We start from the raw sequence: 27,701 nt of genomic DNA, 5'->3' as shown, positions 1-27,701 counted from the left end.
TATTTGGAAGTTTCTGTGGTCTGCGCTGGAATTAGCCCAAAAATCTTGGGAAAATTTTGAAAAAATTTTGAAAAAAATCATACATTTTGGATTTTCTCTTGATTTTATTGATTTTGTCCCCTATCCTATTAAATTGTGCTTTTTAAATAATAAATAAGGTCCAATCGTGGAATCTAGTTTTGTCTGACTTTTTTTTATTTAAATTCGGATTTTGATAAATAAGCCCCAAAATGTACCGGCACTATTAATTACTTATTTGGATTCAAATGCAGACATTTTAGCAACCCCACATGATAAATATCAATGCCCCTGGGTGACTGAAGTACAATCAAAGGCAGGCTAAGGTGGAATTGCCATTGCCTCTGAGTTTAGTGACGAATCTTTCAGTTCCAATATTAGTCCTTTACGTATAAGATGGCAGACTAAAACAATAAGGAGAGAAATACCATGACTTCTGTAGGTTGGGCGGATTGACATTTGCCGTCACTGAAAAACAACAAATAAGTAAACACTTACATAAACACAATTGTGGATCGCGAAATATACCATTCAGAGGTATGTGATGCAGGTGGATGGTTTCTACGGGGCTTTCTACTGCCTCTTTCTTTGTGTGAATGATTCAGACACAAAAGTAAACAAGATGTAAAACAGGTTTGTCTTTCTATTAAACCGAAGTTTCCCATTCAAGGATGCTGATTGGCTCAGGAGCCTCTCCCTTTTATTTTCACAGCTTTTTAAACTGGAGGATAGCAGAACGGCATGTCAGAGGAGCTTAAGGTGCTGCTGAAGGTGTGAGGAGCAGATCTTACCATGGAACGATGGATATATTTATTCCCTTTGTTTGCCCTCTGCAGTAAGTGGACATTTTTTTTAAGATTATTTATTTCCAGCACTCCAGCCATTATAGTATGGGCAGACATTACAATGTATTTTCATTTGTACAAGGCATTATTATGGACAGTTTTCATATGCCCCTTGGCCAAACCTAACGAGAGTGGTCAGAGCTAAATAGAGAAAAGAGGAGAAAAGAAGAAGAAAGTATAGTAAGAAAGAAGTGTACATTTGTTTAATTTCATACTGCCACATAAGACAAAAATATTTTAGGCCTTGATACATCTCTACCTTTTTGGATATATATTTTTTTTAGCCATAGCAGAACTTTTCTCTGTAGACACAATAAATACAAGTTTTACACAGATAAAGAACCATCAGAATGAACTTCTTGTACCATATACTGCTGGCAGTTATAGGTTGGTTTATAAGTTTTGTTCTTTGAAAAATATGATACAAAATGGAGTTTTAAAAACATTTTCTTATTTATTTTCAGGAAAAATGTAATAGATGAGTGGCTTTATTTATTTAAATGATATCAACTAGACTTAAAAACAATTATTAATATTTTCATTCAAAAAACATGCTGGCATGAGAAAAATTGAGGCAAAAATTGCTTATTTAAATTTGAATTGTCAAGGTTTATCAGTCAAAAAATCTTGAAAACTCAAATTTAAAAATTAGGCAATATAAAATTGATGAGCTTCTATATTACTAAATGGGGAGGTGTGTTATCAATTTTCAAGTTATCTTAATTTTCCACTTTTTTAAACAGTTCCAATTTAGAAAAATTAAGGAATAATGTGAGTAACGTGTTTGAGTTTTTCTCTTGATTTCACATGAATGAGTTTGTGATTCGAGTTGTTTAATGAATATTGTCATTGATTTTATTGAAAACGAACAAAAATGATAAAGGGGGACATTGAGTGGTCAGTGATTCGAGTTGTTTCATGAAAATATTTATCAGTCAAAAAATCTTGAAAACTCAAATTTAAAAATTAGGCAATATAAAATTGATGAGCTTCTATATTACTTAATGGGGAGGTGTGTTATCAATTTTCAAGCTATCTTAATTTTCCACTTTTTTAAACAGTCCCAATTTAGAAAAATTAAGGAATAATGTGATTAATGCGTTTGAGTTTTTCTCTTGATTTCAGATGAATGAGTTTGTGATTCGAGTTGTTTCATGAATATTGTCATTGATTTTATTGAAAACTAACAAAAATGATAAAGAGGGACATTGAGTGGTCAGTGATTCGAGTTGTTTCATGAATCTTGTCATTGATTTTATTGGAAACTAACAAAAATGATAAAGAGGGACATTGAGTGGTCAGTGATTCGAGTTGTTTCATGAAACTTGTCATTGATTTTATTGGAAACTAACAAAAATGATAAAGAGGGACATTGAGTGGTCAGTGGAGTGAAAATTAAGGCATTATTTACATTATTTGAATTGTCAAGATATTATCAGTGAAAAAAATCCTCAAAAATCTAATTTCAAAATTCTGCAACATTAGAAAAATTAAGGAATAGTGTGATTAATGCGTTTGAGTTCTTCTCTTGATTTTACATGAATGAGTTTATGATCCGAGTTGTTTCATGAATATTGTCATTGATTTTATTGAAAACTAACAAAAATGATAAAGGGGGGACATTGAGTGGTCAGTGGATTGAAAATTAAGGCATTATTTACATTATTTGAGTTTTCAAGATATTATCAGTGAAAAAAATCCTCAAAAATCTAATTTCAAAATTCTGCAACATAAAACTGATGAGCGTCTATATTAGTAAATGAGGGTTTGTATTATCATTTTTCAAGCTTATTTTTCAATATTTTTAAGCAGTCCAAATTTTAAAATGAACAGAATAATGTGATTTTTGATGCATTTGAGTTGTTCTCTTGATTTGACATGATTGAGTTGTGATTCGAATTGTTTCATAAATAAACTTGAAATCAAAGCTCAAAAATACTCAAATTTTAATAATTCTGCATCCCCGTGTGAAATATGAGCATGATGCTGTTCATGAATCATTGTAACTTGAATATACAGTACTTGAGTGTAGGTGTAGGTAAAGAATACATGAACACACTGAGGCATATTTACTACTTGTGAATGTGGCAAATTTTCTATTGCCATATATTGTTTAAGAAAAATCACCAGTGTATGTTCCCCATACTGTTATAGTGGGGAAATATCTCTAGAGCGTTGATGAGCGAATCTGACAAATTCACAAAATTTATTGTAGTCAATTTTTTAACACGTGCGTTTTTTCTTACAGTGACTTTTTTGTCCAAATGCATTAAAGTCAATTGGTGTATTTTCGTATGATGATTATTTTGTCTCAGTGACTTTTATGGTGTGGCAAATTTTTCCGTGGCAGAATGTATCCTTGTGCTCTTGATTAGTCGGGGAATATTCACAGTTTTGGAAAGAAAAGATGAAAATAGAATGTTTACCGATGTGAAGTCAATATGTCAAAATTTGTCATTTGTCAAGTCTCCTTTAGTAAATTGGTGATGTTGTGGAGAATTTTCATTTCTGGTGAAAATACTCAAAATTTTGACTTTCATCCTTTAGTAAATATGCCTCCATGCATTATACAGAGTCTCTGATTGCACTTCTTTTTATATTCTAGATATTTGCAAGGCACAAGGCAATACTACTCAACCAGTGTGCATATGCTCATATCCTGCCACCACAATTACCTCAGCTTTCACCACTACAACTCCATCTACAAGCACCATGGCTAGTGTTGCAACCACTACCACTAATGCAACATCTACTGCTCTCTCACCCACAACTCTGACTACTACAACTCAAATTACTAGTACTAGCAGTACGGTCCCAACAAGCACAACTGCTGCAGCATCTACTGCAGCCTCATCCACAACAACTACTGCAACTACAAGTAGTGCTACAACAACCACTGCAACAACAATATCTGCATGTGGTGAGTAACTAGCATATGTAATATGTTGCAATACTACTGTCATAGTGTTCTAATGTGTGGTTTTCCTTTTTGCAGCACAAGCATCTGTGTCTATTCAGCTGGTCCAAGTGTCTAGTGATCAAATCCAGCTCATGCCTATTGGTCAAAATGGACCAACTGGAGCTCAGTTCAACGTGACACTGTCACAGAGCAATTCAGTTGTAAATTTTAGCACAACAACATCAGGTTCTGTGGTCACTTTTCCCAGCCTGCTTCCTTCCACTCAATATAACATCACTGTGAAGCAATTGTCTTGTCCGAATAGAAATGATACCAGCAACAATGTCACCACAGGTATGGCTCGTATTGTATTGTATTTAATTAAAAAAAAATCTAATTTAATGGCTGCTACTCAAAATGTACATTGACATACCATATTTTAAGGTATATCACAATATTATCATTGTCCTTTCAGCTAAAGGTGGCCGTCTGCGGGCTGATATAAGCTGCTAATAGATATCTATTGGCAGCTTATTGGGCAGTGTTTGGGGCCTTTGACAGGCTTCCCCAGATCAATATCTGGCCCAAAATCGTCCAGATGTCGATCGGCCATTTTTAATCCCCTCCAATCAAAGATTACATTTGTTGATGCGTTTTTTTTGTCCCACCGCCACTATTCTCAGCGTTGTGATCCGATTGATCCGATCAGATCAGCCTGATATCGCCCACCTCAAGGTGGGCATATGGGGGAGAGATACGCTCATTTGGTGACCTTGACTAACGACCTGATCTTTGCATGTATGGCCACCTTAACGATCCTCTGTGCACCTAAATTCACCAATTCCGACACCATTTAACATCCAGTTTGGTTAGTCATGCACAAATCTTGTTACACACTTATTTTTTACTGCACTTGGTGATAATGGAGTTCCTTTTGCTGTGCAGTATTAGAATAATGCATCACTGTTCAAATTCACCATCATGCTAATCAGGCTCATAGACACAACATACAAATTGGGAGAAATGTAACCCCTCGTGAATAGTCAAATCATGCAAACATTGCAATTTTTTTTGTGAACTTTTTTCTTACAAATGATAAACGTTACCTACCAGGCTCTTGTTTGTCCACCTACAGATGGAAAAGTAATTGTTGCAGCAATCAGGATACAGCAAAATTTTACTTCTGCTCTCAGCAATACAAGCAGCCCAGAGTACATAGACTTTCAAACTAGATTCCTTGAAGATGTGAGTAGGAGAGACTGCTATTGGGTGAAGGTAGTCCCATGGGCAGAGTTTGCTTCAGTTCAATAATCTCTTCCTCTTTTCTGTGAATTCCAGCTGATAAGTAATTTGCCGGCTGAAATGCAGGCCTTGATTAAAGCGGGGAAAATTCACATTAACATAAACGGTCTCAGGAACGGCAGTATCATCGTTGACTTTACCATAGCCATTAGTACAGCTGATAATGTGACGGCGAGCAACGTGTCAGATTCATTCTCCACCGCACTCAGCAACAGCACCGCCTACCCTGTCGACATAACGTCCCTCAATTTTACAGGTACAGACAATTCTCCAGCTTGGTTCATTGGATAATGAAGTCCTAATGTGCTTTTGATTGTAAGAAAAGCAAAAAAGAATAACATTTCAGGGCAGTTGTCAGCCATATTTTTGTCTTCTGCCCCATATTCTTGTGTCAGTGTTCCATCTTCATACTCTATCTTCCAACAATATTCATTGGAGAATTATGATATATTTGACTGCACCCCCAATCCCACCCATTTTACTGGACAGTATTCATAATCGCTCAGATAAGACTAACCATGTCCCTAATTGTGTGCTGAATACTCGGGATCAGTTGATAGCTATGCATCTCTATTATATTCAGCCTATAAACAGGTTTTTATGTATTTCTGTCTTTGCCTTACTCTTCCCCTACAGTGCAAAATGCATGTGATCCTTCAGTAAATCCGTGTTCTGTTTATGCCAACTGTACGTCCCTCAATGGAACAGCCACCTGCCAGTGTAGGTCTGGGTTTAATGACACCAGTCCAAATGTTCCCGGAAAAACCTGTGTAGGTAAGAGAAAATGATTGTTGAAAAGGAGAGGTATTTTTTGTAATTGTACAGAGATACATACCTTCCTCTGACTATACTGGGTTTATGCAGAGGTGTTACTATGTATATGTCTTCAGTTATAATATTCCAGTTGTGGGATTTTTTTGGACCAGATTCCACTTTTTATCAGATACTTGAATGGTATAAAGCCTTCAAATGCCAGAACTGGTGGTTGTAGCCAAAGACTATGTGTGACTGCCAAGCATTTACTGTATATTGCAGCTTGGCATATAATGTTAGTTAAGAATGATGGTTCTAAAGGATTCCAGCACAACCTCATTGTAACTATACATCCCTAATTTATTCCCATATTTCCACTGGCAGATGTAGATGAGTGTTCTGCTAATTCCAGCATTTGCTCAAGTCTAGCAACTTGCACCAACACCATAGGAAGTTATCAGTGCCAGTGCCAACCTGGAACACAAGATGGAAACCCTTCAAACCCTGGACAACAATGCAGTATGGTCACAAATACAACAACTGCTGCAGCATCTACTGCTTCCTCAGCCACAACAACTACTACAGCTCAGCCTACAAGCACCACTTCTACTGTTCCAACAACCACTGCAACTCCAACTACTGCAGCTCAGCCTACAAGCACCACTTCTACTGTTCCAACAACCACTGCTTCCTCAGCCGCAACAACCACTGCAACTCCAACTACTACAGCTCAGCCTACAAGCACCACTTCTACTGTTCCAACATCTACTGCTTCCTCAGCCGCAACAACCACTGCAACTCCAACTACTACAGCTCAGCCTACAAGCACCACTTCTACTGTTCCAACATCTACTGCTTCCTCAGCCGCAACAACCACTGCAACTCCAACTACTACAGCTCAGCCTACAAGCACCACTTCTACTGTTCCAACATCGACTTCTTCCTCAGCTGCAACAACCACTGCAACTCCAACTACTACAGCTCAGCCTACTAGCACCACTTCTACTGTTCCAACATCTACTGCTTCTTCAGCCGCAACAACCACTGCAACTCCAACAACTACAGCTCAGCCTACAAGCACCACTTCTTCTGTTCCAACATCTACTGCTTCCTCAGCCGCAACAACCACTGCAACTCCAACTACTACAGCTCAGCCTACAAGCACCACTTCTACTGTTCCAACATCTACTGCTTCCTCAGCTGCAACAACCACTGCAACTCCAACTACTACAGCTCAGCCTACTAGCACCACTTCTACTGTTCCAACATCTACTGCTTCCTCAGCCACAACAACCACTGCAACTCCAACTACTACAGCTCAGCCTACAAGCACCACTTCTACTGTTCCAACATCTACTGCTTCCTCAGCCGCAACAACCACTGCAACTCCAACTACTACAGCTCAGCCTACAAGCACCACTTCTACTGTTCCAACATCTACTGCTTCCTCAGCCGCAACAACCACTGCAACTCCAACTACTACAGCTCAGCCTACAAGCACCACTTCTACTGTTCCAACATCTACTGCTTCCTCAGCCGCAACAACCACTGCAACTCCAACTACTACAGCTCAGTCTACAAGCACCACTACTTCTGTTCCAACAACTACTTCATCTATTACAACATCTACTACCTCCTCAGCCACAACAACTACTACAACACCGACTACTACAGCTCAGCCTACAAGCACTACATCTTCTGTTCCAACAACTACTTCATCTATTCCAACATCTACTGCTTCCTCAGCCACAACAACTACTACAACACCAGCTACTACAGCTCAGCCTACAAGCACCACTTCTTCCGTTCCAACAACTATTTCCTCTGCTCAAACATCAACTGCTTCCTCAGCCACAACTACTATAACACCAACCACTACAGCTCAGCTTACAAGCACCACATCTTCTGTTCCAACAACAACTTCATCTGTTCAAACATCTACTGCTTCCACAGCCACAACAACTACTACAACACTGACTACTACAGCTCAGCCTACAAGCACCACTTCTTCTATACCAACAACTACTTCATCCACTGCCACATCTACTGCTTCCCCAGCCACAACTACTACAACACCGACTACTACAGCTCAGTCTACAAGCACCACTTCTTCTGTTCCAACTACAACTAGTACTGCAACAACCACTGCAACAACCACCACAACAACGTTATCTGCATGCGGTGAGTAACTAGCATATCTAATATGTTGTAATACTACTGTCATAGTGTTCTAATGTGATATTTTCTTATTTGCAGCACAAGCAACTGTGTCTATTCAGCTGGTCCAAGTGTCTAATGATCAAATCCAGCTCAGGCCTATTGGTCAAAATGGACCAAATGGAGCTCAGTTCAACGTGACATTGTCACGGAGCAATTCAGTTGTAAATGTTAGCACAACAACATCAGGTTCCGTGGTCATATTTTCCAGCCTGCTTCCTTCCACTCAATATAGCATTGCCGTGAAGCAACTATCTTGTCCAAGCAGAGCTGATAGCATCAACAATGTTACCACAGGTATGGTTCTTTTGGTATTACATTAAAAAAAATCAAAGTAAACGGGTGCTACTCTTTGTGACTAGTCAAAGCATGCAACTGCAATTTTAATAAAACGTGAATGTTATTCCTTACAAATGATAAACGTTACCTACCAGGCTCTTGTTTGTTCACCTACAGATGGAAAAGTATTTGTTGCAGCAATCAGGATACAGCAAAATTTTACTTCTGCTCTCAGCAATACAAGCAGCCCGGAGTACACAGACTTTCAAACTAGATTCCTTGAAGATGTGAGTAGTAGAGACTGCTATTGGGTGAAGGTAGTCCCATGGGCAGAGTTTTCTTCAGTTCAATAATCTCTTCCTCTTTTCTGTGAATTCCAGCTGAGAAGTAATTTGCCGGCTGAAATGCAGGCCTTGATCAAAGCAGGGAAAATGCGCATTAACATAAACGGTCTCAGGAATGGAAGTATCATCGTTGACTTTACCATAGCCATTAGTACAGCTGATAATGTGACGGTGAGCAACGTGTCAGATTCATTCTCCACCGCACTCAGCAACAGCACCGCCTACCCTGTCGACATAACGTCCCTCAAATTAGCAGGTACAGACAATTCACCAACTTGGTTCATTGGATAACGAAGTCCGAATGTGTTTTGATTGTAAGAAAACCAGAGAAGTATAATAATTCAGGGCAGTTGCTAGCCAGAAATTGGGGCAGAAATTATGTCTTCTGCCCCAAATTCTTGTAGTCAGTCTTCCATCTTCATACTGTATCTTCCAACAATACCCATTGGAAAATTATATATTCAACTGCACCCCCAATTCCACCCATTTTACTGGACAACATTCCTGATCTTTCTACAACCCTTTCTGTTCAGACTATCCATGTCCCTAATTGTGTGCCAAATACTCAGGATCAGTTGATAGCTATGCATCTCTATTATATTCAGCCTATAGGTTTTTCTGTCTTTACTTTACTCTCTCCCTACAGTACAAGATCCGTGTGATCCTTCAGTAACTCAATGTTCTGCTTATGCCAACTGTACGTCCCTCAATGGAACACCCATCTGCCAGTGTAGGTCTGGGTTTAATGACACCAGTCCAAGTGTTCCTGGAAGAACCTGTGTAGGTAAGAGAGTCTTGAAAAGGAGTCGTATTTGGAAGCAAGTTTTTTTTGTATATTGTATAGTGCTACATACTGACTATACAGGGTTACTGCAGATATGTTACTATCACCTTGTCATGAGATAAAATATCTTAGTCTTGGGCCAGATTCCACCTTTTATCAGATACTAGGTTACAGGGTTACAGCACAAACTCTTTCTAACCATTAATCCCTAATCTATTTCTGCTTTTCCACTGGCAGATGTAGATGAGTGTTCTGCTAATTCCAGCATTTGCTCAAGTCTAGCAAACTGCACCAACACCATAGGAAGTTATCAGTGCCAGTGCCAACCTGGAACACAAGATGGAAACCCTTCAAACCCTGGCCAACAATGTACTATGGTCACAAATACAACAACTGCTGCAGCATCTACTGCTCCCTCAACAACAGCTGCTACTGCACCAGTGAATACTACAACTCTACCTCCCAACAATTCCACTGTAGTCACAAATACGTCTGCTGCAACATCTACCACACCATCATCCAATGCAACTACTGTAGCAATGAATACTACAACTTTACCTCCAAGCAACACCACTACAGTAGCAAATACATCTGCTGCAAACGCCACCACTCCTTCATCTAACACAACTACTGTAGCAATGAATACTACAACTCTACCTCCAAGCAACACCACTACAGTAGCAAATACAACTGCTGCAAACACCACCACTCCTTCATCTAACGCAACTACTGTAGCAATGAATACTACAACTCTACCTCCAAGCAACACCACTACAGTAGCAAATACATCTACTGCAAACTCCACCACTCCTTCATCTAACACAACTACTGTAGCAATGAATACTACAACTCTACCTCCAAGCAACACCACTACAGTAGCAAATACATCTGCTGCAAACTCCACCACTCCTTCATCTAACACAACTACTGTAGCAATGAATACTACAACTCTACCTCCAAGCAACACCACTACAGTAGCAAATACAACTGCTGCAAACACCACCACTCCTTCATCTAACACAACTACTGTAGCAATGAATACTACAACTCTACCTCCAAGCAACACCACTACAGTAGCAAATACATCTACTGCAAACTCCTCCACTCCTTCATCTAACACAACTACTGTAGCAATGAATACTACAACTCTACCTCCAAGCAACACCACTACAGTAGCAAATACAACTGCTGCAAACACCACCACTCCTTCATCTAACACAACTACTGTAGCAATGAATACTACAACTCTACCTCCAAGCAACACCACTACAGTAGCAAATACAACTGCTGCAAACGCCACCACTCCTTCATCTAACACAACTACTGTAGCAATGAATACTACAACTCTACCTCCAAGCAACACCACTACAGTAGCAAATACAACTGCTGCAAACTCCACCACTCCTTCATCTAACACAACTACTGTAGCAATGAATACTACAACTCTACCTCCAAGCAACACCACTACAGTAGCAAATACAACTGCTGCAAACTCCACCACTCCTTCATCTAACACAACTACTTTAGCAATGAATACTACAACTCTACCTCCAAGCAACACCACTACAGTAGCAAATACAACTGCTGCAAACTCCACCACTCCTTCATCTAACACAACTACTGTAGCAATGAATACTACAACTGTACCTCCAAGCAACACCACTACAGCAGCAAATACATCTGCTGCTACCACTCCCTCATCCAACACAACTACTGTAGCTACTGCAGTCACAAATACATCCACTGCTCCCTTATCCACAACTACTACATCACTGAATAATACAACTCAGCTTACAAATACAACTACTACAATCCCCACATCTTCAACGGCAACATCTGCTACTACCGCAGTCTCAACACAGACCACAACCAGCACATCAACAATCACTCTCACTTCCACTACAGCGACCACCACAATAAATTCTGCATGTGGTGAGTCATTATACTATTTAATTGTACCCAAATACCCTACTACTTGTTATAGAGTTCTAATGTATATGTTTCTTTCCAGCACAAGCAACCGTATCTATTCAGCTTTTAAAAGTGTCCAGTGATGAAATCCAGCTCGTGCCTATTGGTCAAAATGGACCGGCAGGAGCTCAGTTCAATGTGACGCTGTCACAGAGCAACTCAGTTCTAGACGTTAAAACAACTTCTGGTTCCACTGTCGTATTTTCCACACTGTCTCCTTCCAATCAATATGACATCATTGTGAAGCAACTGTCTTGTCCAAACAGAGCTGATACTACCAGCAGTGTTACCACCGGTATGGTTTTTGGGGTTTATAAAAAAAAAATACAATTGAACTTTGGGAAAAATTGTGAAAAAAAAAGAACAAATTTAGAGAAGCTTAAACTCTAGTTGTGATGTCTCTGCCTACACTGAGGCTCCGAGGCAGTTTCATGTTGTTAGCAAAGTAGATATTTGGTACCTTAGGGCAATCAGTGGTATAATATAATTTCTTAAACCTGACCCCTTATGCCGTAGTGCATATTATTAGTTTATCTTAAGAGTAGCAGTGGGTTAGTAAAGAGGCAGCTAATGTGAGAATGATGGTAGTTCAAGAGAAATAGAATCTGGGCTCTTATTGCCTTCAAATGATACATCTTACCCAATCATTTCTTCTGCTCTACTTACAGATGGAAAATTATTTGCTGTAGAAGTTCGGATAAAAAATACTCAATTTACTACTGAAATGAGCAATAAAAGCAGCAAAGCTTACAAAGATTTTGAAGCTAACTTCACGGCAGATGTAAGTAGAAGACACGGACATTGTGCCACTGGGCTACCGTCACATGGGCATAATCCGGCCCCGTTTCATAGTATAGCAATTAAACTGATTTTTACCCACCAGTTTCTGGGAGCAGACTGAATTTATTTGGTCTTTTAGAGAATACAGATTTTTTGGAACTTTTTCAAAGGCCTATTAATGTTTCTATGTATATGTTTTGTATTTTATACTATTGAGGAAGCATCTAGACTATTGCTATATAAGATTGGCGGGCACCCCTATAGATCTGTGATATTGTTTCTATTAGACACTATATGAGAGTTTACATTAACCTTACCCTGCAGTTTAAATTAATGTAGACAGAAGAAAATCGCCTTGGAGTTAATATGCACCATGCAGGTTCAATAGACTCATTAAATACAAAAACCCTAAGAATGAATATGGCTAAAAATGGCATATTTTATATAGTGAACTTATTGCACGAGGCTAAAGTTTCAGCTTGTCAATAGCAGCAATGATCCAGGACTTCAAACTTGTCACAGGGGGTCACCATCTTGGAAAGTGTCTGTGACACTCACATGCTCAGTGGGCTCTGATTGGCTGTTGAGAAGCTAAGCTTAGGGCTCGTCACTAATTATCCAGCAGAAAATGAGCTTCCCTGGCTGTAATATAAACTGATGCTACAGGTTTGCTGATTATTCAATTCTGATGCTAATTGCACTGGTTTCTGTGCTGCCATGTAGTAATTATCTGTATAAATGACTAATCAGCCTTATATTGTAACATTTCTATTCTATGTGTACTGTATATTGTGAGTGGCTCCCTAAGCTCAGTAAGTGACAGCAGCACAGAGCATGTGCAGTGAATCAGCAGAAAAGAAGATGGGGAGCTACTGGGGCATCTTTGGAGACACAGATCTTTACTGCTAAAGGGCTGTGGTTGCCTTGGGCTGCTACAGAAGCACAAAACATAATGTACAACATCTCTAGCTACTTCTTTAGTTAGGATTTAGTCCTCCTTTAAGGATATGACTTAAAGCCCCTTTCTCTTTTATGTGACTGACAGATAAAGAATAACTTGCCGTCGGACACTAAGACCTTGTTTAATACTGGGAAAATGCGCATTTTTCTGAACAGTCTTAAGAACGGAAGCATCATCGCCGACTTTTCCATAGCCACAAATACGGCGGATAACCTGACGCTGACCAACGTGACTCAGTCTTTCAAAAGTGCACTCGACAACAGCTCTACTTTTACTGTTGACCCAGCCTCTTACACGTTTAAAGGTACAGACAGTTCTATACCTACTATACTATACCATCTGGCTAATGTATTCCCACTGGAAAATTGTGATATTAGGTTACGCCCCTACTTTGTCACTGGCTTACCCATTTATACTGGTTTGCATTCTGCCAACCACTTTCTGCCAAGACCATTCCTGTTCCCTTCCAACTGAGAGCCAGACATATGCAAAATATAAATATAGGTGATTAAGTGCATGTCCCTTACTCTCCTACAGTGCAAAACGCTTGTGATGCTTCAGTAAATCCATGTTCTGCAAATGCCACCTGCACTTCCCTCATTGGAGTAGCCAGCTGCCAGTGCAATTCTGGTTTTAATGACACCAGTCCAAGTGTTCCTGGAAAAACCTGTGTTGGTAAGAAAAAAATAACTGATTTGCCAGACACCTAACATCTTTCTTTGGCTTTATACAGAGATGTTCCTAGCTCCATGTCAATGCTGGGAATTCTTTTGACCACTGTACATCAGATATAAAAATGCTAGATTAAAAAAAACCTCAGAATTTCTAGCTATGTGTGTAGCACCAAGCATGCCAATATCTTCTCTCAGAAGAAGCCATTCGCTGCACATAAAAGTTCTAGTGGGATTGGAGACAGTGGCGAGCAATCATGAAACACTACTACCTGATAATGCTGAACTACTTACCCCAGTTATTAATTGTTGTAGTGGCATACTCCTGGTTGTAGACACAGGCAGCATATAAACGTATATATTGGCTTGGTAGTATGAAAAACAATGGTGGTTCTAAGGGATTAAAGCACTTGGTCTTTGTATTATTATTAACATGTATTTATATAGCGCCAACATATTGCGTAGCACTGTAAAGTAAATGTGATTATACAACTACATCACATGAATTATATACATAGAATATATGGAGTTACAAACATCACAATCAATACAGGTACAAAAGGTGAGGAAGGCCCTATGCATAGGCATACAGTCTAAAGGGAAGGGAGTAATACACAAGGTGTGGGAGTGGGCAAGATTGAATTAAGTGGGTGAGAAATGTGGTACTGTATGTGGTGTTGCGTTTGGTAGTTAAGCAGAGTGAGGGTAGGCTTCTCGAAAGAAGTGCATTTTAGGAGATTTCTTGAAAGCAGAAAGGTTGGGAGAAAGTCGGACAGACCGTGGGAGAGCGTTCCAGAGGAGGGGTGCAGCCCTTGCAAAGTCTTGAATGCGAGCATGTGAGGAGGTAATGAGAAAAGAGTTGAGTAGCAGGTCAGTAGAGGAGTGTGGTAAGCGGATGGGTGAGTATATAGAGATGAGTTCAGAGATGTAGGGTGGGGCAGAGTTATGAAGTGCTTTGAAAGTCAGTGTCATTAATTTGAATTTGATTCTGAAAGGTAGCGGAAGCCAGTGCAGGGATTGACAGTAGTCAGACGCGAAGCTATAGATCCCTAATTTTTGCATTCTATTTGCAGATATAGATGAGTGTGCCGCCAGTCCCAGCCCTTGCCCAGCTCTAACCTTCTGCACCAACACCATAGGAAGTTATCAGTGCCAGTGTTTGCCTGGGATACTAGATGGAAACTCTTCAAAGCCTGGCCAACAATGTATTGGTGAGTACAAATGCCTTAATACAAAGAAAGGAGACTAACATTCCTAGTTTGCAGATAAAATGTACTGGAAGATCTGCTCAAGGTCTTTGCCTGACTTGGGTAAGAAATCACTGGCACTCAAAGGGCAGGTGCAAGCAGGGACAAGCCCATGCGTTTATTCACAGAAAAAGCAACGTTTTGGGTCAGACCCCTTTGGGGACCGTGGGTCTGACCCTGAAACATTGCTTTTTCTGTGACTAAACGCAAGGGCTTGTCCCTGCTTGCACCTGCCCTTTGAGTGCCAGTGATTTCTTACCCATTTGATGTTGGAGGGTGCCGACCCCCCCGTCACCGTGCACCGGGCAGTCAACACGAAGGCCAGGGAGTGCGAGAAGAGCTTTTCATCTGAATCCTTTGCCTGACTTGGCCATTCAAGTGGTGGGCCAAATAAGTATTATCTAATAATTTGGTCCCTGGGCCAGTGATTGAATAAGGGAGTCGGTGTAGACCAGGTTGGAGAGGAATGTATCTATAGCTTTATGCATGCACAACTGTTCAACAGTGGCTGAGCCAACAGGAAATATCAGCTCATTTATGGCCAACTTCAGATATATATATATGTCTCTTTACAAAAAATGTTAAAGCCACCTAGAGTCCAGAACAAAAAAGTCACAAAGGAAATAGTGAACCTATTGTCTGATACATTATCTATGACTGACCTTTCAAACACAATGGTCGAATCACCTAAACTATGAATAATGTGTATCGCGATGGCTGGTTCTTTAAATAGCAACGCAATGTCTTAAGAATAAGAATGCAGTTATTGCTGTTCAGTAGAGCTTAAATGTCCTCAAAGCCTGTGTAAATCCTGCATTGGTCTGTTTGTCATTAAACCTTTAATATTTAATTTGCAGACCCAACGTCATGCTTTAACAGCTCCACAGTCTGCTCCCAGAACACCACCTGCCTCGACACCAGAGACACCATTTGTACAAGTGAGTATTTATAAAGAGGTGTACTTTAAGGCAAAATATTATATCTTGTTTTATTATTAGCGCCTAATGCATATATTTTGGGTTCAATCGCATACTGAATCCTCCTCAAAAAGATTTGGCCAAATCCAAACCTTTATTTGTAAATTCTAATTTAACTTACATATGAAGATTGCATTACTATGAAATTTAAAGGGATCATTTATAAACACAGCATCAAGAGTGATCAGACGCTATTGTTGCACTTATTGGCGCTATTAAATGCAAGTATGCTCCTTGTACCTCTGTATGGTAATGCCAAGCACCAATAAATCCTACAATTGATACTGCGGAACCTTGGAGTTAAATGTGTTCGGTTAAACTGAATCTTAACCATAAAGGGGACCTATCGTGAAAATGAAAATTGTATGTAAGCTTCATCATTCTCATATAGGAAGTTTTCAAAATACAATCAATTACAAATTCTGAATTATTTTTGAAATACTCTTCACTAAACCCCTCACATCATCTGCTTCTCTTCATTCTGTCTTCATGCAGGAATTGGGAGTCTGATTTTGAATTAATCCAATATATCTTTTAGGGGGGCTCCTTTTGCCTAAAAGATGTATTAGAGCTCACTCACTAAAATTACCAGAAATCCTGTCTCTCTACATGCAAAATTTATGCCAATGTCAATTATTTTGTTAGATTTTGTTTGTGCTGGAGTCGGTTATTTGAGTTAGCTTTAACACATCTTCTAGGAAAGGGAACAGCCCCTATAAAATATATTGGATCTAACTATCATAGAAAATCTGACACCCCGACTCCTGCATGAAGACAGAATGAAGATAAACAGATGCTGAGAGAGGGATAGTGAAGATAAACTTGATTATTTTAGAAACAGTACAGAATTTTTAATTTATTCAATTTTTAATATATTGTATTTAGAAAGTTTCTTATTTCAGTATGAGGAAGCTTATATTAAATTTTCATTGTCACAATAGTTCCCCTATTTGACAGAATCCAAATCTTGGCCAAACCCTGAACCAAATCTTCTGAATTCATGTTCCATATTCCATAAAGATCCTTAATCATGTGATAGGGACCTGTGATTGTAAGCTCCACTGGGGTAGGGACTAATGTTCCAAGTATAGGAGAAGGAAGAGGAACTCCAGCAGTGTTACTGCAAACAACTTTTTATTCCAGGCAGTGGTAAACACAACATGTTTCGGGTTCAATACCCTTTATCAACTTTGAATCAAATTCGATCGAATGCGTTATTCATTCGATTCGAATACGATCGAATATGGACCTATACGATCGAATATGGACCTATTCGATCGAATACGATTTCGGTTGGTCTTTTTGAATTCGAATTTCGAAGTTTTTTCAATTCGAAATTCAACCCTTGATAAATATGCCCCCTTAATATCAGTAATGTCTAATTAGAGCAATCTGAATATAAGACACATTTGCTTACTATCATGGCTCTTTTGTTAAAACAATGGCTCAAACAAGATTTTCTCTTTCAGATAAAAAAGTCATTCCTTCCGCGATAAAGTTCAACAGTTGGACATTTACTACAGACCTGTACAACCGCTCCAGTGCCAGCTATGCCAATACATCAGCACAGTTCACAGGGAGTGTGAGTAAATAATACATCCGTAGTTCAATAGAACTCAAATTCAATACATGGGATTATATTTATACTTTATTATTGTGGTTATACATATTGGATTGAATATTTAGGAGTGGGGCTAGCCCCAAAAACAGGGGCGTAACTACCGGGGGAGCAGGGTGTGCAACCGGGCCAGGGCCCGCACCCCCGCAGCCGGCTGGAGTCGGCTGCAGCCGCAGAGAAAATTACACAGACGAGGGTGGGGGCGGGGATGGGCCCGCCCCCACCTAGTTCCATTACTGCCCAAAAACTTGATTCCTATTGGTATGAAAAGGGAAGCATTGTGTGCTGCTCTGCACGTGTATTAAAGGCAATAAACATTTTTGGAAATAATTGTGACCTGAACCACATCCCACCTAAGTCAGGGATGAGTGAATTTTGTTGTCTAATGCAGATTACTGGCAGAATTTGCATTTTCATGAATGGGGAACATTTTTGCAAATCTGCCTAGAATTTGGTCATGAGTTATGTTTTGCTAGAATTTACTTTTTTTGCCAATTCATGATTTTCTCCACGTTTTTGCAAATTTGAATGCGAAGCCATTTCACTCATCACTGGTGCTAAGCCATCTGCTGTGGGTGGCAGATATTCTAACTGTCATGTTCCATAGTCCTTAGTGTCATTTTAAACAGTGCCATTTGCAATTGAGTAACCTGATGTCTAGATCTACTGACCATAGGTACAAAACAGTTGTTTTGAAGGATGAACAGGAATGGGAGTAATGAGAGGCTGTATAGAAACAATTATTTGTGCAAGTTTGGAGTATATAAACACCTCTTTATATCATAAATAAGAAATAAATAATATGTGTTATCCTTGTATGAACCTTGGGTACATGAGTGTTTCTCATTCTGCAGGTGGTAAGTGCGATGAGAGTGGCGCTAAGTGACAGCACCTTCAATATCACCGTGGTTGGCTTCAGACCTGGAAGTGTCATCGCCTACTTTATGTGTACAACTAATTTGACCACTCTCGATACAAACGCAATGCAGGCCAATCTCACCAATGTAACAAAGGCCCTGATATCCAGTAATATTACAAACCTGTGTAAGTTGTACACATCATATTTACTATGAGCGATGTGACTGCTTCAAGGGGAATATAGGGGGTTTCTTTTGAGGGTAGAGAGTAGACAAAGCCTGTGTTGGGTTCTTCTATGATGTTAGTTCACACATTCCTAAAGGGAAATTCGTTTGCCTTCGGCAGTGACTCCAATGTTTTTGGGTCAACTCCAGGTTGGTTGCGCAAGGACCTCATGGCTAAATAACAAGGATACATTAAAAAATGACCAGTCACCATTATTACAGTTCCAGAAATAGAAAAGGGACGACAAATAAGTGCTCCCTCTAAATCTCACTTTATATGGCTGTTGGGAAGGTTTTAGGTACAGCTAGGAACTGCAAAAAGCATTTACTCCATACTGTATGTCCACCTAATCTTCTTTTAGGCGGCTCCCCAATCCAATGGTCTTTCTTCTGTTACAAAGTGATTGTAACATTAAAGGGGGTTATTTATTAAAGGTTTAGTTGTGAAATCTCAAAAAGTTTAGGGTTTTTTTCACTAGAAAACTCAAATTTTCAGAGGGAAACATTTGAGTTTTCGAAAGTATTTCTTAGTAAAAAAAAAAAAACTTTCCAAGATTTATTATTCCACGATGCTGCAAAAATCCCAAATCCAAAAATCCACTATCTCGGACTTGTTGAGGTCCTGTATAAATCAAAGTGAGAGGCACCTACCTCAATTTGAAGTTTTTGTGGTCCGCTCTGAGTTTAGCCCAAAAATCTGACATTTTGGGGAGGGGTTTGGGCAAAAGCTCGAAAAATTTAAAAGCAATTCAGGGAAAAAAAATGTACCAAGTTTTCCGCAATCCAATGGATTTTTTTTATTAATAAATAAGATAAAATCGGGCATGGGAGTTTGGTTGGGAATTTTTAAGATAAAACATGAGATGGTGGGCTTTTTGTCACCAAAGGGCAGTTGGCAGCTATCTTTTTGAGTCTGAAAAGAATGAAATTCTTGTTTAAAAAATCAAACCCAGACACTGATAAGAGTCACTCTGCCATCTTAATAATTTATTTCCCAACAATTCCAGTTTGATCATTTTCATTTATTGGGCCAGATTCAATTACATGAGAAAAAGGTTTATCGGGTGAAAGTCCTGGATGAGATTCAATTTGAGATGCAATTCAATTCAGAAAAACTTATCTCAAGGAATAACATGTGAAAACTCTATTGGAGTCTATTGGAAAAAACTGAAACTGAATTAGGGGAAAAGTTTTTTCTCCCCGAATTGAATCTCGTCCATGAGTTTTTCTCACTGAATTGAATCTGGCCCATTACGTGACGCCATTACTCTGCCCTTGTCCCACCAATTTTAACTGGTTTACATTCTTCCCAATACCCTAACTGCTTTACACTGAGACAATTGCTGTCCCCAGTTATGTCTTGAATACACAAGGACAGTTGAGAGCTTTGTATTTTTATTATATTCAAAATATCAACAGAGGTTAGTGCATTTCTGACTTTTGCTTACCAGTTCTAAGAATCATATTCTCTCCCTACAGTCCAAAATGCTTGTGATCCTTCAGTAAATCCATGTTCTGTAAATTCCACCTGCACATTCCTCAATGGAACAGTCTCCTGCCAGTGCAAATCAGGGTTTAATGATACCAATCCAAGTCTTCCTGGAAGAAACTGCATAGGTAAGAGAAAATGATTAACAAAAGAGCGTGTTATTTAAAATCAAATTATTTTTTGTACTTGTGGAGCACTAGACACCTAACATGGTCCTCTTACTTTATAGGGTTACTATCTACATGTCATCAGTAATAATATTCTAGTCCTAAGAATTTTTTTTAGGTCACATTCACTTTAGCAGTAGCTCATTTGCGTTGGAGTATGCTGGTGGTTGAAGCATATACATTTATATTTTAACATTTTTGTAAAAACCTTCAGCTTGCCAAATAATGTTAACTTACAAGACAATGGTCTTCTAAAGTGCAACCTCTTTGTGACCATGGCCTTTATTTATTTATTTATCACTTGCCATTTACAGATATAGATGAGTGTGCTGCCAGTACCAGCCCTTGCTCAAATCTTGCCTCCTGCACCAACACCATAGGAAGTTTTCAGTGCCAGTGCTACCCTGGCATACAAGATGGAAACTCTTCAAATCCTGGGAAACAATGTATAGGTGAGTAAATAGGCCATGACATTAAGATATTAGATATATCCATGCAACTAGCCAAGAGGAGACTTCCAGGCTATCATTAAGAGTGATGAATATTAGAAATTTCAGACACATCCAACCAATTATTTTTGCTCTTGGATGAATATCAAATATACATAGTAACATTGTAGAATAGTAAATTACACACGTCCATCAAGTTGAACCTTTTAAGACTGTATTTAACCTGCCTAATTGCTAGTTGATCCAGAGGAAGGCAAAAAAACACTTCTGAATCCTCTCCAATTTGCCTCAGAGGGGGAAAAATTCCTTCATGAAACCAAGATGGCAATGGGACCAGTCCCTGGATCAACTTGTACTATGAGCTATCTTCCATATCCCTGTATTCGCTCACTTGCTAAACACCATCCAACCCCTTCTTATACCTATCTAATGTATCAGCCTGTACCACTGATTCAGGGAGACAATTCCACATCTTCACAGCTCTCACTGTAACAAACCCTCTTCCGAATATTAGCCCAAACCTCCTTTCTTCTAATCGGAATGGGTGCTCTTTTGTCAGCTGGAAAGACCTACTGGTAAATAAAGCATTGGAGATATCTATAGAAGTGAGTCAAATCAACTGGACTTGCTGTGTTTTTTCTTGAAGACATTTCACCAGTCATCCAACTGGCTTTCTCAATTCAGAAAAACATTCCAGAAGATATAAAGTGAATTTAAAATCCTATGTACAAGTTATTCTGAATTGAGAAAGCCAGTTGGATGACTGGTGAAACGTCTTCAAGAAAAAACACAGCAAGTCCAGTTGATTTGAATCACGTCTATAGATATACCATGACCTGGAGGAATGATAACTTCAATAAACAAAGCATTAGAGAGATGATTATATGATCCCCTTATATATTTATACATAGTTATCATATCCCTCTTAAGCGCCTCTTCTCCAGAGCCCCAACTTGACCAATCTCTTCCTCAAAGCTGAGATTTTCCTTACCTTTTACCAGCTTAGTTGCCCTTCTCTGTACCCTCTCTGATTCAATAATGTCCCCTTTTAGTGATGGAGATCAAAACTGTATGGTATATTCTAGATGGGGCTTTATGAGCACTCTGTACCGTGGAAGAATGACCCCCTCCTCCTGTAAATCAATGCCCCTTTTAATTCAGCTCAAGACCTTGTTTGCCCTTGAAACTGCTGACTGGCATTGCTTGCTACAGCCAAGTTTATTATCTACAAGGACTCCAAAGTCCTTTTCCATTACTGGTTTGCCAAGCGCAGTCCCATTAAGGGTGGATATTTTTACATCCCAGGTGCAGGACTTTACATTTATCAACATTGAATCTCATTTGACACTTTGCCTCCCAGATTGCCAGTTTGTCAAGATCCTGTTGCAAGTGCCACATCCTGGATGGAATTAATTGGGCTGCATAGTTTTGTGTCATCTGCAAACACTAATACATTACTTACAATACCCTCCCCTAAGTCATTAGGGTAGCAGCCCATGGGAAGATTTGTTGCAATCTTTTATGCAAGGCTGCCGGTGACAAATCTCCCGAAAATGCCTCTCCATTGCCAATCACTGAAATTGCTGGTGGTATGCCCAACTTATCACTAAATTGCCCAAAGTTTCCTCTCTTTCAACTCTTTCAACAGTCGCTACAGTCGGCAGGAAATATTTGGCCATTTGTGGCAAACTTTATCTAAATATGTCCCTCTGTAAGAGTCTCAGTAAAATGTTACGGCAACCTGAGGAATGAATAGAGCTGCCCAAATGTTCTTCTAAGTCCAGAACTAAAAGCAACAAAGGAAACAGTGCAGCAATACCTAATCAATGAGCAGACTTTAAGACACAATATACTTATCACAATAATTCTGGATACTGTGCATTGTGATGACTGCATCTTTAAATATCCATGCAATATCTTAGCAAAGCAATGCAGTTATTATCTGTTCCTCAGTAAACCTGTAATATCTGTCTTGCAGACGCAGCAGTATGCTTTAACAGCACCACACTGTGCTCCAGCAATAGCACTTGCCTCGACTCCAAAGACACCATATGTGCAAGTGAGTATGTGTATAATTATGTGTATCTTGAGGCAAACTATTATTTATTTTATGTATTATTATGGGGTTAATTATCAAAAAACTCAAAAAAAACTCATGAAAATCATTTAGAATCGTGCAAATTATTCAGATTTTCTGCCCAAAAACTCTTCGGATTTTTGCACAAAACCCAGTGCAGATCAGGATACTGTATCTTCGGAACTTCTCCCATTGACTTATATACAACCTCAGCAGGTCTGAGATTCTGGATTATCAGATTCAAAATTTTTCCATCTTCTGGGTATAATAAATCCCGAAAAATTTGAGGGGTTTTTTTTCACAAAAAAAAATCAAATTTTATAGTCAAGAAAAATTGAATTTTTCGAGTTTTGGTCACACATAACCGCCTTAGTGTTTACTTTTAGTGACAGGCGAATAAATTTGACAGGCTCAAATTTGCCTCGAATTTCTGCGTTTCGTGGCCTGCGAATAAATTTGTGAAACTCCCATAAAAATGTTGAGGTGCGTCGGAAAATTTGCTTGTGTCAAAACCTTTGCACGTCAACACTATTCGGATGCCTAGTGACTTTAACGCCGGTATCAAAATCGACACAAGTGTCAAAATTGATGCCAACGTGGGCACCAAAATTGGCCCGGGCGTGAAAATTTGAGTTTGGCAGAATTCGCTAATTTTTCGGCGAAACAGGAAAAATTCGCCCATCACTATTTGCTTTTCATATTTAAATTCAACTAGAAACATACAGACAGGTTAATTGGCTCCTGATAAAGCTGCCCCTAATGTATGTGAACATAATAGGGACCTTAGATTGTAAGCTCCTGTGGGGCAGAGACCGTTGGGAATGATGTATAATCTCTGTAAAGCCCTGCACAATATGTAGTAATAATAATAAACACAATAACAAAATGCCATTAAAAATAAATGGAACAAGCCCAACATTATATAATGCTATTAATATTGTCTTAACATTGAACAGTGAGCAATCGTTTAATTGCATGGTTACTTAATAAAAAGATTTTTTCTTATGACTTAAACCAAATGTTCTCTTTTTCAGATAAAAAAGTCATTCCTTCCGCGATAAAGTTCAATGACTGGACCTTTACTACAGACCTGTACAACCAATCCAGCGCCGCCTACGCCAGCAGAGCAGCTCAGTTCACAGGGAGTGTAAGGAAATCAAATTCTGTTATGCCAGATATGTATATTTATAAAGTTCACCGCCATTCACCAGAGCTGAACTGAACCTGATCTCTTTTGACTTGTTTAGGATTTTAGGGATATATTTATCAAAGGGAGAAAACAGAGTCCACCCTGATAAATAGAGAGCACTGAATGTTTTTCTCTAGAAAACTTTGGTGAACACTATTTTCACCTTTGGATAAAGATGACCGCTGTATTGAATGTATAGGGGAGTGGCTACCCACCTCTTTACATTTGGGTGACTGAAGGTGGCAAAGGTTTCAGGTGATATAATAAGTCACCTTAAAGGGATACTGTCAAGGGAAATTTTTTTTTTTTTAAAAAAACAGATCAGTTAATAGTGCTGCTCCAGCAGAATTCTGCACTGAACTCCATTTCTCAAAAGAGCAAACAGAATTTTTTATATTCAATTTTGAAATCTGACATGGGGCTAGACATATTGTCAATTTCCCAGCAGCCCCAAGTCATGTGACTTGTGCTCTGATAAACTTCAATCGCTCTTTACTGCTGTACTGCAAGTTGGAGTGATATCACCCCCTCCCTTTTCCCCCCCAGTAGTCAAACAAAAGAAGAATGGGAAGGTAACCAGATAGCAGCTCCCTAACACAAGATAACAGCTGCCTGGTAGATCTAAGAACAACACTCAATAGTAAAAACCCATGTCTCACTGAGACACATTCAGTTACATTGACAGCCTGCCAGAATTTCTCTCCTAAAGTGCAGGCACAAGTCACATGACTTGGGGCAGCTGGGAAATTGACAAAATGTCTAGCCCCATGTCAGATTTCAAAATTGAATATAAAAAAATCTGTTTGCTCTTTTGAGAAATGGATTTCAGTGCAGAATTCTGCTGGAGTAGCACTATTAACTGATGCGTTTTGAAAAAAACATGTTTTCCGATGACAGGATCCCTTAAATAAGGATACCAGGTTTGCACCAAAAAAGTTATATAAAATAATGCTAACAATATATATGTCAACTGCAACCCAGTCTGCTACTGTACATCCCCCCAGATCAGAAAGCTTTACATTGGAAAGTTGAAGAGAGGATGGATAGGGTAATAATTAAATATGTATGTTCCCTGAGTATATGAGTGTTTACCATTTTGCAGGTGGTAAGTGCCATGAGAGTGAAGCTAAGTGACAGCACCTTCAATATCACCGTGGTTGGCTTCAGACCTGGAAGTGTCATCGCCTACTTTATATCCACAACTCAGTCGTCCACTCTTGATACCAACACGATCCAGGCTGCTCTCACCGATGTAGTGAAGCTCTTGATATCCAGTAACATTACTAATATGGGTAAGTTCTACATATTGATATTAAGGTTGGGATTATCTATTTTAACTTAATCTTCTTCAGCCCCCAAACACAATCCACTGTTCTTCCATTTTAGAATGCATGCAATATTAAGGCGGTTATTTATCAGAGTTCGAACGTTAAGAGTTTTTTTTATACCTCGAATGAACTCGAATAAACTCACACACAAATGGTATTATTTAAGAAAAACATGAATGGAAAAAAATTAAATTCTGCTCAATCCTTAAATCGCTCAAATCATTAAAGTTTTCGGGCAAAACCCTCAGAAAAAAACTCGAACATCATGCAGGCTATTAACATAATGTAAAATGTTGTTTGTTTTGTTTAAAAAAAACTTGAAAAATTCCAGTTTTTTTTTAACCCAAAAATGTTTCAAAAACTAGAATTTCCGTGGAAAACACAACTTGAACCTTAATAAAACCCAAAAAAGTTTTGACCAAAAAAAACCTTGAAAACTCGAATTTTCATGGAAAACACAACTTGAACCTTAATAAATATGCTCCTAAGAGTGCAACTTTGATTTTTAATTTAATTTCTGAAAGCCCCAATCCCACCTAGCTTCACAATGTCCTTACACTATAAGGGCAGTTTGGGTTGTCATGGGTCGTCTGGGCTGGGCAGAAGAGACAAGATATCACCTTGGCTACTAATCAGCAGGGTGAAGTTTTCCCGAGGTCCTGAAATTAATCCTGTCCCTGGAAAACTGAGACCAAAGGGAGCCTTATACAGGTGTGGGACCTGTTATCCAGAATACTCTGAACCAGGGGTTTTCCAGATAACAGATCTTTCCATAATTTAGATCTTCATATCTTAAGGGCAGAGACACACATGGAGATTGTGGGAGATTAGTCGCCTAGCGACAAATCGCCTCTTCTTCGGGTGACTAATCTCCCTGAACTGCCTTCCCGCCGGCGATTTAGATTCTGGCCGGCGGGAAGGCAGTTATGGGAGATTAGTCGCACTCAGAGCACTTCATTTTCCGAAGTCGCCTGAAGTTTCCTCACGAAGACGACTAATCTCCCCAAATCTTCTCATCTGTGTCCGCCGCTAGTCTACTAGAAAATCTTGTAAACATCTAGGGGGTTATTTATCAAAATCCGAATTTATCTCAATATTTTCTGCTACAAACTCCGATCAAATCCGCTCGGGTTTTTTACGCTTATTAATTATTACATTTTCCCGAAAATTTGCTTTGCAGAAAAAAATCGGATTTTCACAATTTTTTCAGATTTTTTCATCTGATTTTCAATCTTTTTTTCGGAATTTTCACCCGAAAACTCTGAAAACTACGGGGTATTGCATGAAACCCAGCGCACATCAAAAAATCATTGGGACTTCTCCCATTGACTTATATGAAACCTCGACAGGTCTGAGATGCCGAATTTTCAGATTCGAACTTTCCATCCTCAGGGTTTAATAAATTTTCCGTGATTTTTGCATTTGGGGTTTAGTAAATAACCTCCCTAATAAAGCCAATAGGCTGGTTTTGCTTCCAATAAAGATTAATTATATCTAAGTTTGGATCAAGTACAATATACTATTTTATTATTACAGTGAAAAAGGAAATCATTTTTAAAAATTTAGATTATTTGGATAAAACAAAGTCTATGGGAGATTGGCATTCTGTAATGCAGATCTTTCTGGATAATGGGTTTCTGGATAACAGATCCTATACCTTTACTAGATATGATGTGATTTATTAATATAAACCATTAATATGTCATGAAATAATCACCTAAGAGAAGCTCCAGTTTGGTTGCTGTGGGTAACTGATTTTGGGGCCAGTTTTGCTCATGACTCTACATAAATCCCGACGTCTCCCTCTTGTACATTTTATCCACTGAAGTATATACTTATTTAATTGTCTCTCTTTCCTTTACAGTGATTCTAAATACTGATGCATCAAGCAGTTCAGACCCATACTACGGCTGGAGAACAGCCATTATTGTCATTGGTGTGTTTTTGGGAGTCGCTGTGCTCTTGGCTGCGGTGATTGGCTTAGTATGTTATCACTCCAGGCACAGATTCGGCAGGTACAAACCCAGCGTTAACAGTAGCGACATTATCCAGAGATACTCCACTCACTAATTTATAAGGGATTCTCCTTCTACCCCTGCCTAAATGTATTTATTTCTGTATCACTATTTTGAATTATACTCAATCCGATATAATAATTTTATCATTTTTTTCTATATTTTTTTTAATATGCTAATTTTTGCTCTGCACTCTATACGCCGTGAATGTATTACAGACAAATAAAATGTTACTCACA

General features: G+C 39.0%; 1 protein-coding gene across 1 annotated transcript; it reads left to right on the top strand.

Annotated features, from left to right (window-relative positions):
* Positions 1-717: 717 nt before the first annotated feature.
* Positions 718-27,701, top strand: LOC108707846 (serine-rich adhesin for platelets). The gene is made up of 26 exons (XM_041581508.1): positions 718-853; positions 3,469-3,783; positions 3,859-4,116; positions 4,898-5,007; positions 5,101-5,320; positions 5,701-5,838; positions 6,202-7,998; positions 8,074-8,331; positions 8,491-8,600; positions 8,694-8,913; positions 9,304-9,441; positions 9,679-11,373; positions 11,453-11,707; positions 12,081-12,193; positions 13,238-13,457; positions 13,691-13,828; positions 14,898-15,035; positions 15,929-16,009; positions 17,518-17,630; positions 18,521-18,710; positions 20,228-20,365; positions 20,719-20,856; positions 22,832-22,912; positions 23,965-24,077; positions 25,222-25,411; positions 27,312-27,701. The coding sequence occupies exons 1-26, from the start codon at positions 811-813 to the stop codon at positions 27,515-27,517; spliced, it is 7,416 nt and encodes a 2,471-aa protein (XP_041437442.1). The 5' UTR covers positions 718-810; the 3' UTR covers positions 27,518-27,701.

Source organism: Xenopus laevis, chromosome 2L (assembly GCF_017654675.1).
Source record: "Xenopus laevis strain J_2021 chromosome 2L, Xenopus_laevis_v10.1, whole genome shotgun sequence".
NCBI lineage: Eukaryota > Metazoa > Chordata > Amphibia > Anura > Pipidae > Xenopus > Xenopus laevis.
Note: the sequence above shows the minus strand (reverse complement) of the source record. Positions and strands in the feature narration are given on the sequence as shown.